The 12,983-nt window shown below is 42.4% G+C and overlaps 1 protein-coding gene across 1 annotated transcript; it reads left to right on the forward strand.

The window, feature by feature from the left end:
- The first annotated feature begins 320 nt into the window (after positions 1-320).
- On the forward strand, positions 321-12,607 carry ccnjl (cyclin J-like). Its single transcript, XM_020922000.2, has 6 exons — positions 321-605; positions 1,212-1,317; positions 3,776-3,986; positions 9,292-9,591; positions 9,675-9,834; positions 10,056-12,607. The coding sequence occupies exons 2-6, from the start codon at positions 1,240-1,242 to the stop codon at positions 10,549-10,551; spliced, it is 1,245 nt and encodes a 414-aa protein (XP_020777659.1). The 5' UTR covers positions 321-605; positions 1,212-1,239; the 3' UTR covers positions 10,552-12,607.
- Positions 12,608-12,983: the final 376 nt, after the last annotated feature.

Genomic DNA, 12,983 nt, shown 5'->3' on the forward strand with positions numbered 1-12,983 from the left:
ACATGCATCAAAAGCATGGGTTACATACACTAGGGTTATTTCCAGAATCATTTGTAGGCATATATAGAGTCTATGGTGTGGCCCTACACGTAGCCTGTCTGTGTAGGCCTACAGCAAAAAAATACTTTTAATAAAAAAAAAAGTTGTTATTATTATTTTTTAGGCATATTATATAGTTGTAGCCCACCTAAAACCACAACTGCTTTAGCTCAAATTTAGAGCCTGCGGACTGCATTTGCATTGTAGTCTTGTGACTCCTCAAAGAACTACAACTCCCAGAACGGAAGCTGCGCGTTGAGCGCACGAGCCTCGCACCGCAACAGCAGCAGCTGGGTAGCCGAGGAAGCGACTTTGTTACAGCGGAGCTGCCGTGGAGAAAACGGCTCCAGATAAACCGTAAAAAGTACCTGGGAAAGGGGCAAAACGACACGGTTCAACGTGTATTGCTGTGGTTCGGTCGTGGCAGCTGTTTTATTCATTGACATTAAAAATCACCATAATTTCCTCGGCGATTAAAGAGGGTTTTGCAAAGTTGCACCGAAGAGGAGTTCAGTGAGGATGTCGGACTGAGACAAAGGGGTCTGGGGGGCATTCCCGTCGGAGTGGTAAGTGCCACATGTATACAACCCCAGAATCTAAACTTCTCCCGGTGTTTTGGTTTTTACTAAAATAACATACTCTCCATCACTTGTTTGCCGTTTTCAGCACGAACATGCTTTTAAACAAGTCACACATTTAAGCTCTGTGCTCGCCTCTTAACTTGTGTTCTGACCGCTGTCTCGTGGTGTTTTGACTAAATGCTAAAAATACAATTTGTAGAAGATGTAAAAGTCGATGTTGTTTAATTCTAGAAAATGGCTCGGTCCCTGACATGACCCTATGTCAATTCTAATTTTTTTGACTGGTTGTATTTTTTTCACAATCCGCGGTGTGGCTGAGGGGATATTTAACAGAGCCATTTAAATTCCCCCGCAGAAAGCAAACCCCTGCTCCAGAATCAGGCGTCCACTAAGTTTAACCAAAACCGAGTTCAGACTGATTATGTTGTTGATTGTTTTCATATCGTCTATTCTGTGAGGGAAATGTGATTTAATTAATGTCATATTTTCCAGTTTCTTATCTGGCTGGATCAGATAACTGTGTAGACTGTTCTGTTGTGGTCTCGCTGCCTTCAGCCCTTTAACTCTTGTTTTGGAAACATGTGCTGGCAGGTAAAACTTGAATTTTCGCCTCTTCTGGATGGGAAAGATGGAGAGGGAGCTGCAATGGTGGAAAGGACAGCTGGCTGCAGATATTCATCAGTCCCTCCGCATCAAGGTGAGTGTGACTTTGTTAGGCTACAGCAAACACAATATGCAGGCATTTCATGTGTCACTGTCAATGCTAACTTTATTTATGTTTATAATTGATGATGTTATGTAAACAAAAGCTTGGTGGAAATGTGTTAAATAATAGCCTGTTATACATTCATATTATGTTGTAATAGAGCATTCAGTTTGGAGTTACAAAAATTAACCTACATTTCAAATATATATAAATAACCTATATCACTAAATGTAATCATGCCACCTCTTATCTATTTAAACAGGATCTAAATTGCATTACATGTTAGTTAGGTCTCATTAATTGTGAATGTCTTAATTAACCTCGAAGCGTGATCATATTTCTTCCCATGTGTGTCTTTAATGAAGACATCTGTCACATGAGTGGCATCTCCAGGCTGGAGCAGAGCTGGTCCCTCCTGCGCGGCACTCAGAGGGCGAAGGCAGATTCAGTTTTAGATATGAGCTGCTGCTCAAAACTGTAAACACTATACCATTATACAGAATGCAGTGACAGTGACACTGGCGTTTATAACGCTGTAAATCAGAAGGCTGTGAGCCTCCATAATGAGTCATTGTCTCCCACAGTGAATCGGTTTACACTCCAGGACAATGTCTGAATCAAAGATCTGTCAGAGCCTGTAAGTCTTCATGTTCCCTTCAAAGAAACACAACATGGGCCTCATGTTGTCTTGGGTGCACCATACATTTGGTCAACTATTACCTCACTTGTTTACTCATTAAGAACAACTAGCTTACTCAGCAAAGTGCATTGTTAATATCAGGAGCACTGCACTTACTGCTTTATTAATAAACAGTTGCAAATCTTTTCAGATTTGTTTATCACAAATTAGAGTAGGAAAAATGCACCATAAGGACTTTTCTTTTCTCAGTAGCACTGGGCAGTTCAAAGCCTAAATTGATCACCACACTGTGGTCCTTTGATTTTAAATGACTGTTCTGCCATACAGATACACAAAATATGTTTATATATTTACTTTCTAACATTGTATTAATCCCAAATTGTATTTTTCTCCTGTTTTGTGTATCTTAGATCCATCAGATCTTAAGCAGTGAGTCAATGTTTTCCTAAATGATCTGTGGAGTCATGTTTGAACAGTAACAGAGTGCTGGTAAAGACTCCACACTGGACTCAGGTTTCTTTGTGCCTCCCTGTGGTCCTCTCTTTTAATGACGTTTGCTGCGGGAGAGCCCTGATGTGTCGCTTGTAGAAAATGATCAGACATGCAAATCAGGGCCAAGCAGCTGTGGAATCCTTAATTATGATGCGGGTCCCCCACAAAAGCACCTCTCTCCGCCCCCGTGCTCCCCCCTTGATGCCCTGCGCTCTCGTCCGTGCACCCAGACAGACAGATGGGGGCAGGCAGTGGGGGAGATCTGAGTTTGGGACGACTGGCTGGTGCTGGGCCTGGTGGTGCCGGGGTGGAGCTGCATGGTTGGGAATCACATTGAGTGTCTGTCTGAAAGTCTTACTTCATTTTAATTGCACCCTAAATAAATATTTTCATTTCTGTGTAATTTGAAGAAGGTTCTCACTTCCAGTATTGCGTTATACTGCATTTAAAGGATTATATCAAAGCTGGAGTTTTGGGTTGCTGTTTTATACAAGCATTTTCTTGAAAAAAGAGCTCAGACATGTTTTCTGTTCTTATAGACCTCTCGCTGTTGGAGACTAAGTAGATTAATTTCTGATCCTCATTTGGAGTATCAAAATAAAGGCTCTTGTTTTTGCCCAGAGACAAAAACCGTTTTAGCCAACATTTTGAATAGTTAAACTAAAATGATTTGACGTTGTTGGCAGAGCTACTTTAAGCATTTTGTGTGCACCGCGGGCTGATTCAATGCTAATGTGCCAAATTGTCTTCTTCCACTTTGAATCTGATGCAGTTAATTGAACATGAATGAGCGATGTGCCCCTCAGCCTCCATCACACACCCCTGTACCCAGACCCCTGCCACCACCCAAATTAGCTTATGCTCCCTGCTGTGTATGTATATTCAATCAGACAGCAGCTGTAAAGTATTTCTGATAACAAGAGATAAAAGTATCAAAAATCAGATAGTGCTAATAATACTAAAACTAGTATTAAATCTAGATACTCATTTAGATACTAGTTATTAAAATCAATCACATAACGATCTTGAGCTTTATAAGAACTAATATAAGACCCCATGCCAGCATAAACAAAGTACTAGTATTTTGTGTTGAAAAGTCTATTGTCATTTTTTAAAACTTGTGGTATGGAAATCTGTATCAAATATTATGACTATTACTATACTTTTAACTATCAACTATTGATTCATGACAACATTACGAGTGATATTTTTAGATGTTTATTAGTTTATCGTCGATATTCTCATGCAGCATATTAACTCCTTGAGTCTCCTACTGTTCTGAGCTGTTTACATCACCCTCATTCCTCTTCTTCATAGGAGCTGAAGTTACCTGTGTACCGGGCCCACTCTCCGCAGATTGGCATGCGGCGGTACTTCGCTGACCTGTTGGCCATTCTGAGTAATCGCTACCAGCTGTGCCCCACAGCGCGCCACCTTGCCGTGTACCTGCTCGACCTCTTTATGGACCACTACGATGTGGCAGTGAAGCAGCTCTATGTCATCGCCCTCTCCTGTCTGCTCCTGGCCAGTAAGTACAAATGTACAGACCCACTCCAAAATTATACCAATCATTAAACACGTGAAAAAAATTAGTTTGAAAGTGTTTTAGTAAATATATTGACAGAACTTTTTACAGGGACCTTAGACTAAACCAGCCTCTGCACAATATGTACTTTGTATTTCTGGTGAGCTCAGAATAGAAGCTGTGAATGTGGTTTTTGCACGTAGGGTACAGGGTGAAGTACTTCCTGAAGCAAATCTAATTTGATTTGGGCATGAGCTAGAGTGTGTTTTCCTCTCAAACATGAAAGAAAAAACAAAACATCTTTGTATTTGTAAAACCATAAACCGTGACTTTAGCTAACATGATGTACTGTACCTTCTTCCTCTGTTTTTGATATTGTCTTATATTTGTAGTCTTATACTGTAAAGTGTGATCAGGTCTCTAATCTCTTGAGGCCTGTCTTGATATTCACTTGGTACAATATTTCAGTAGAATCCAGCCCGGACCATCTTCCTGTTATTTTGATGCAAATGTGCCAGCGATGCCTGGCTGATCTGTGTGGCTGTTATTAGCATGTCTCTGTGTGGTGATTAACAGGCTGAGGTTTTCTGTACATTAATGTGGCCCTCAGCATCATGGGTAATTAGACTAATGATGCCATCGAAGTGGGAGTCTGGAAGCAAGCCCCGTTCACTCTGGAGGGCCCTGTGCGCACATGGTTTACATGTGTGTGTGCGTCTCTGTAATCAGAGCAATCTGTGGAAGGGAACATTTGAATGAGACTTGAAAGAGGTTTTATTCAAACCTAATCTCTGGAGAGGCTCAGAATAGCTTTGAGTTTCTCCTGGTCTAATACAGCAGCACTCTGAGGTCAGAAGATCTTCATCAGTTCTGCTCCTGATGAATCAGATTTTATTGAATCTTTTATTTGTGGCTCTCAGTCTTTGGGCTCAGCTCTGGCTCCTGTGGGACTCGTCATGATTGATGAGGGCTTGAAAGGGTGTTTCATTCAGAGTTGTCTTGGTTTTTATCTCTCCTGAGGTTCTTTGGATTCTGGCCTAGTTATTGAAGTGCTTCCCCAGGCTCTGCCTTTGACACTCTTACATTGTCTGTTTTTAAAAATCTTGGGGTTTCTCTGCCTACTTAATTAATGGCTGCCTCTTTTGTATCTCTCAGCAGTGTCTGTTTAATCCTGTTAGGCTGCTGTGTGTGCTGGAGCATTCATGTGGTGCATGAGGAGCTGCTCTTCAGTGGCAGCAGGAAGATTACACAAACTTTTCAAATGATACAAGGATTAAGTGTGCACCTGAGAAGAGCTCTTTTATCAAAAAATGCTGCACTTCTCCAAACTTGCTGATACTGAATTAAAACTTTGGGTGACTGAAATGGAGGGTCTGATGGTGGTTGGGGACAGACTGGCAGCACATCCATGTGTCTTTGTTGCAGCTTGGTTCGTGATGCTCAGTGAAGCTGAATGGGTGCTCCCTGTGCTGTGACACAGTCAGAGCACACTCAGAGTGAGTCCAGGGTGCTCCCTGAGAGGTCCTGAAGCCGGGGGAGGAGCTGTGTGCTGAGGGGCACCTGCCATATGCTCCTCCAGTCAGGCCTCAAACAAAAGCCTGTCAGTGCGAGGGGAGGGGGAGGGGCGAGCAGGCAGGACGCTGTTCTCAGTGGAACATGGGTGAGATTAGGACTACAGTCTGCTTCTAGACCTTCGGAACTCACACAGTCCCTCAGCTTTTCTGACCTAGAAACACTGGGCTCTGGTCTGTTTTTTCACCTTGAGCTGCAGTACTTCACTATCGCTCTGTCCGGGGAGAGCAGCAGAGGAAAGTCCTACGTCCTGGGGGCTGGTGTGAGAGCAGAGGCACTTCAAAGGGCTGATGTGGAGCAGGAGAGCAGAGGGTGGCGTGGTGGCAGCTTCAACAGGACATGTTAGAACTGAGCCTCTCAGCAGGGTGCTCTAGACCTACACAAAATACACATTCCACTCCTCAGAGACACAATGTTGCCATTTTTGTTGATGTGCACCTTTAGCTTGTTAAAAATGAATGTGAAAATCTTCAATAGAAGTGCTTCTAAATATTTCCTGAGCTCTTTCATGGTCCAAAGGTTTGGTGTGCCCATATTCCCCTAGTGCCTCCCCCTGACAAGGCACATAACATCCTTGTGATGCATGCTCATATACATACATAAGGCTGGACTCCCCTTGGTCACACAGGCATTTGCATGGGGGGTCAGAGGTGACCCAGGACAACAATGTGTAAGCCGCCAGGGCAACTAGAGCCTGTGATGAAATGTATACAAACTTCACAACCCAATGAAAGATGGTGCACAAATGAAAGCAGTTTCAAACTCCGACAGCTTTCTAGGAGGCAGCCGTAACAAAGACTGTAACCCCCCAATTTATAATTAATGTGCGCAGTGAGTGGAAGTAAGCAACTGAAAAGGAAAGCCACGGAGAGATGTGCTGATATGCTTTGTTTGTTCTGTCAGTTGGTCTCAAGTTTCTCAGCTGCCCCCATCTTTAAAGCCCCACCTTCTACACACCTGGGAAGAGCCTGCATCCCCTCCGCCTCTCCCCTGACTCCTCACCCTTCCTCCATACATGCACCATTCTCTTCTAGGGTCATCAAAGGTATATTTCCAGATTTATGCTAAAACTCTTATCCCATTAGATATTAATTTTAAAAAGCATGAATAGTTAAAATAATAGACTCTTTCCCACTGGCATGGCAAGGTGGCATTGGGCCACCTTGGAGTGGGACTGTTTGATATTTGGCTCCCTCTTGCCTACGTTTCCATTACTAATGTTTTCTTAATAAATAAAATCAAAGCCATAATTGAATTATACTCTTCTAAGTCTAATCTTAGTGATTCACAAAAAGACTTTTAATAATTAAAAGTTTGTGGTGCTGTGAAACAAGGCTACATTTTCATAAAGGACAAAACTTCTACCGGTTTATGGTCAGCCCTTTCTGCATTCATTTCACTTCTCTGCACCTTTACACAGCATTTAACGTCTCTTTATCTAATGTATTGGGTTTCGCGGAGTCAGAATTGTGAGCTTGTGTCAGTGACTGAGTCTCACTGATGATGCATCCCAGGTAGAGTCCAGTCACTGCACAGGAATGCAGACAGACAGTTGGACCTGTTATGAAAATGAAAAGAAAATTGTCTCCAGTTGCCTAATGAAACAGCCTTTTAACCACTGACTTCAGATTTTCCTCAGCACTGTTAAACAGTTGCCACTCATTGCTTTTATTGCAGTTCTGTGGGGCCGGGCTGTGCAGCTGACTCAAATGAACGCACACAGTTTTGCCTTACACCCCGGGGAGGTAGCATGGTACAGTGCTTACAATCTTATATTTCTCCTTTGAAGTCTTTTAAAGCCTCTTGTGCTCTGCTCCATCACCCCCTCTAGTAGATAGTAAACCTGCACTAGTATCACAGGAACAATGAGCAGATAGACTTCCACTTTGTCACCCTGTCACTCTGGGAGGGTCTGGACCGTAGTGTGAGTGTTTTATGGGGGTCTATGTGGACACAAACAGCAGGTCCAAGACCCTAGGAGGATGTGAGGGTGAGAGAAGGGGCCTATTCCGCAGTACTTCCTGTTCTGCTGCAGACGCCATTACTGCCTCTGCGCTAATTACCCCTCAGGCCTGCTCCCACGACACCCCTCCCCTCTCCCCCTCCTGCTCCTGTCGGCTCAAAGAAGGCTCCCAGCTCTAGTGATAAAACATACACTCAGAGAAGGTGGTATGCTCTTTTGCTCTGGCTCATATGGATACAAATGTCTTCCAACAAAATAAACAAATGAAAAACAAACAAATAACAAACAAATTAAAAAAGGATAAAATCTGAAGGAATAGTCTACACACTGCAAAAAGCAATATATAGGCAAGTTGAATTTATTTGAATAAAGGATATACAAGTAGATTTGACTTGTCTGATAAAAGAAACATAACAATCTCTTTTAAGTGCAAAGATTTTGGTACAGAAAGTCTTGTTTCAGTCATAGGTTAAGTCAAAACTAGTTAAATCGAGATAAAATATTCTTAAGTCATTTTTACTTGACTAAATATTACTTTCTGCAGTGCACACCCAATTTTGTCTCAGCAGAATTCTATGGCAAACTTTGGCACACACTTCCTTTTTTTTAATCATATTGTGGAATACCATTGTTTTGAAAAATATTGCTTATTTTCTCTTTAGGGTTCTGTTTTTTAATATGAAGAGAAATTAGGCTATAGGATCTTAACAGTTCTTAAAATGTAAATACCACTTTTTCATTGGTATGCATTTCAGTGCCTGAGCAGACCTTTATATCTCACTCTGGATCTCTCTAATGTCGGGTTTAAGTTAGAGCAGGTCACAGTATCACAGTAACCTGACACCCCTCTCCCTCATTCTTAACTTTGTGGAGTAGAGGCCCAGTGGAGGCTGGGATTAAAGGCAGAGTGACTCCCCTTCATTGGCCACTGCCCCAGGCCTTGGGCTGTTGCTATGGGAGGAGATCTGGGGCTGTTGTTATGAGAGGAGACTGTTGTCATTGTTCATTCAGTTTTGACGGTCTTTGGCTACATTTGCAACTTACATTATTTTAATATTTTATTATATTGTAATCTGAGAGCTACTATATCCAGGTAATTTCCCTTATGGACCAGTGAAGTTTGTCTAAGTCTAATGAACCAGAACCAGGAAAGGAAGGTCTTGGGGGTTGTTGCCATGGGAGGAGGTGTCTGGGCTTTTGCTATGGGAGGAGAAGGTTTAAGGGCTGATGCCATGGGAGGAGGAGGTCTCAGGATAGCAGGGAGCACTTTGACCTGGTGTGTGTTTAATATTTGTTTGCGTGTTTGAATGAACATGGCCCAGGCTGCTCTAGTTTCATAAAAAGTGTAACATGTCTAACCCAGCACCACACATAGAGCTCATTAGCTTAATGACTGATCTTTTAATCTAGATGTTCACTGTTCATCTTTTCTGTGAGCCACTTGTTAAAATGCTTATGTCTTGATTTTGGGAGCAAAAAACGTGAGAATTTTGTAGAAAGTTTAACTATCTTAATGCAAGGCCATCTTCTTTCACTCATGTGCCTCCTGCAGCTAATGAGAGATGTGAGAGGGAGTTTTAAATAAATATTAACTTTTTAGTGTTTTATAGATTCTTGCACATTTCTCTTGTTTACAATAATTAGAAAACTTAATTCCTATTTGGGCTGCAGTTGAGGAGTTTTGAAGAGCTGTTTTTTGCTCCGAAGTAGCACCTCACTCATTAAGCCCTTTGTTGCTCAAAGCTAATTAGCAGTACTTGTTTCTGTTTTCAGGTAAGTTTGAGGAGAAGGAGGACCGTGTGCCCAAACTAGAGCAGCTGAACTCTCTGGGCTTCATGTGCAGCCTGAACCTGGTGCTCAACAAACGGGATCTGATCAAAATGGAGCTGCTGCTGCTTGAGACGTTCGGCTGGAACCTGTGCATGCCCACCCCGGCCCACTTCATCGACTACTATCTCCACGCTGCAGTGCAGGAGGGAGACCTGTATAACGGCTGGCCCCTCTCCTCCTTCTCCAAGACCAAGGCCTTTATGGACAAGTACACACACTACTTCCTGGAAGTCTCACTGCAGGGTAAGTCCAGAATCTTTCTTTGTCAATGTTCTTGAAGTGATTAAATGTGGTGTTTAACATAACTAATTTCTGGCTCTTTATAGACCATGCCTTCCTGAGTTTCCGTCCGTCTCAGGTTGCTGCTGCCTGCATTGCTGCATCTCGTATTTGTCTTCAGATCAGCCCGAGCTGGACCACAGCTCTGCACCTCCTCACGGGCTACACCTGGGACCACCTCACTCAGTGCATCGAGCTCATGCTGCTGTAAGTACTGCCATCATTAATGATCCATCCAAATCCATCCTATCAAATTACACAAGGTGCAAACAGGTGAAAATAATGTTGATGCAAATGGTTAACAACAGATTTCCAGTGTTTCAGTAGCTCATGAGCACCTGTGCTTTAGTAATGACCACCTGGGTCTCACTGTTGGTTTGATCCTGTATTCCTTCTGATCAAACTGAGAGCTGTGTTCTTTTGTACAGAGCCCATGACAACGATGTAAAGGAGGCCAATAAAAGCAAGTCCACACCTCCCCACAGGCCGTCGTCGCTGCAGCCTCAGTCGTCCTCTCATCTGTCGCCTGTGTCTGCTGTTCAGAGACCCTCCTCCTCATCCACTGTCTCAACTCCACAGCTGCTTTTTCAGCCTGATGCCTTCCCACATATTTCACAGCATTCCCCCTCACTGTCGCAGTTGCAGGCCCTGACTCCTGTGGTCAGTGTTTCTCAGGACTTCCTCCAAAACCACAGAATGGGTCTGTTAACAGCCGCTCCAGTGGTGCCCCCCTCGCCCGCCTTTCCTTCATTCTCCGCCCTGAGCTCAGGTCTTCAGGCCAGCTCCAGGGGCCTCCCTCTGCAGGGGCCCCTCTCCATGCAGATGGCCCTGGCTACAGAGCCACGACACTGTCTGAGCATGGCCTATAGTGGAGGGTACCTGGGAGCCCACCACACATTCACAGCAGGCTGCTTCGACAGGTGACGCCAGGAGACGGAGAGGGAGTGCACCGCCATGCTTCCGTCCCAAGTTCCAGCCAAAAATCCTTTTCCAGAACTCCTCTCTCTCTCCGTCAGCAGTTCTGCACCTTCAGCCCCCGCGCCCTCCTCTATGTCCCAGAGACGTCTCAAACGTAAACAAAGGGCCAAAGGCAAAACTGATCCAGTGGAAGTCATCACTCTGACGTGACTGTGGCTCCACTGTGGGAATGAAACTCACTGTAAAGGCCATATCTCACTGTTTGTCAATCTGCCATCACTGTGAATGAGATGAACTCTGACTAACCCTCCTCATTCAGTGCCTCACTCAGTTTGTGAAACTGAGTTCATTTTACTCCAGGAAATCTTTCAGCATGTTTTGCTGCTGTTTTTATTTTCTCACCTGCAAAATTTTTTTGAGACAAAAAATAGAGCTATTCAGAGCAGTTTGAAATTGAACTAGTTACTTGTGACTGTAATCGACCTAATGGCGATTGAGGTTATTGATCACACCTGATCAGTCCCACAAGAGGGATCATTCATATGTTTCTTCCCTCTTCTAAAGTTTTACTTTCCAAAGTTAAACTGAGAATTTGGTGTTTCTAAATTCACAGCTTTTGTGATCCCAATGTCTTCAGCTTAGTTCAAAGATTTGAAGCTACTTGGATGTGACTGGACCCCTCAGTGAAGAAGACTTGTGTTTAATTGTGTGTTGTACAGATGAATTGCTGCTGCCTTTTATGAACTGTTGGTTCTGTCTGTGTTGATGATGTTTACATGAACCACTAAGTATCAGGGACTAAAATACGATTACTTGAATACGATGCCATTGAACCACACCATAGCTTTTATTTATAACGTCTGACTTCTCTTTTTTTATTTAGTGTAGATTTTATACCACGTGGAACACCCCAGTTTCACTAGTTTGTTTTGTTTGTACCTCTGTATTTTCCAGCTCAGGTTATAAGGGTAAAAACCTTTCTATTACTCGCTGTTATGCTTTAAGAGGATGCTATTATAATGCATCTTTGGGGGCTCTCGGCTCCCCCTTTTCATCACTGGACCATTACACCTGCTACTGACTGACAACAAATAGATACTGTAGGAGTTCCTTTACTGATGCTAATTTCATTGGTTTAGTCTTTTTGGACACTGGACATCTCTGCATCAGTGCCTTTCCCAATAACACCAGCTCATAAGATATACTAAATAGTTACTGATAAGCACATTCATGAATGCTATTGTACAGTTGAGTTTTTACATTCCTTTCCCCCATTTTTAGTTGTTTAAAAGTGCATTGTGTAAGTTTTGTGGTTGAGGGCCGTCACATTCTTTTATCCATGAAGATGTTTTTGCTTGGTCTGGTTTGGTCTCCATGAAGATAGAAATGTTTAATACCATACTGTGAAATATTCCAGACTAAGTTACAGGTCAGATCTGTGGAAAGGCAACCCTGCTCACAGTCAGCATCCCTGTTTTTTCTAGGTATTTTTGAGCTATTAAATCATCTATAATGTAATAAATGTTAGGTAGAGCTGTTTAATGTCATACTGTGGAACATTCCAAGCAGAGCGGTGACATATCCATAGAAACAAGCAGGTGACAGACCCTTAACCAAAAAGTTACATAGTGTACCTTTTATATAACTGGATTTTTGTTACTCTGAACTCATGGACAAATTCTCATTGAGGTGTCAAAAGTGCAATAGATAATGTTCTGTTAAAACTGCCATCACAGTTTGGTGCACACCTCTGGTTCAAATTTTTAAGTTATTTCTTAATGTGTGATTTGACTTGCTGTTGCCTGGGCTACTGTTGCTGGTGATTATGTTGCATATTGTAGCCACCTCCAGTGATAGACAAACTCAATGATTTTATCTCTAGCTAGTTTCGCATTTTGTTCTCAACACAACACTGGCAATAGTAATGCATAAAACATGAATATTCAGCTTATATTTTTATATCCTTTTGTAACAAACTGTAGTGTTGGTTTAAATGACACTGGTTGATAAAAAGATCATTATCAGATGTGCCATGAAAAAATAAACACACATTTGAACCAAACTGGATCTTCTTGTCTTTCTGTTAAGCATGACAGATGGCTCTCCTGGGAACAGAGCAGCTTCAGAGAAAGAAGGAGTTACCCTTATATTGTGTTTTGGGGCTTTTACCACTAATGCAAGGTAACATTACTTAAGTATTGCTCATTACAAATACAGGAAAAACTACTGCAATTTTTAGTGCTGCTACCTACACCACTACTACAATTATTACAATTATTACAAGCAATTTTGCAATCTATTGGTAACACTCTTGTGGCACAAACTACAATGAATATATAGTGTATTAAGTATTCAGGATTAGTAAGTATTTGTTCATTATGGAGAATTTTTGTGCATTATTAAGGCTGTAAATAATGTTATTTGTGTCTTAACAAAAT

The sequence above is a fragment of the Boleophthalmus pectinirostris genome, unplaced genomic scaffold (assembly GCF_026225935.1).
Source record: "Boleophthalmus pectinirostris isolate CB_2022bp ecotype Guang Dong unplaced genomic scaffold, ASM2622593v1 HiC_scaffold_23, whole genome shotgun sequence".
Taxonomy (NCBI): domain Eukaryota; kingdom Metazoa; phylum Chordata; class Actinopteri; order Gobiiformes; family Gobiidae; genus Boleophthalmus; species Boleophthalmus pectinirostris.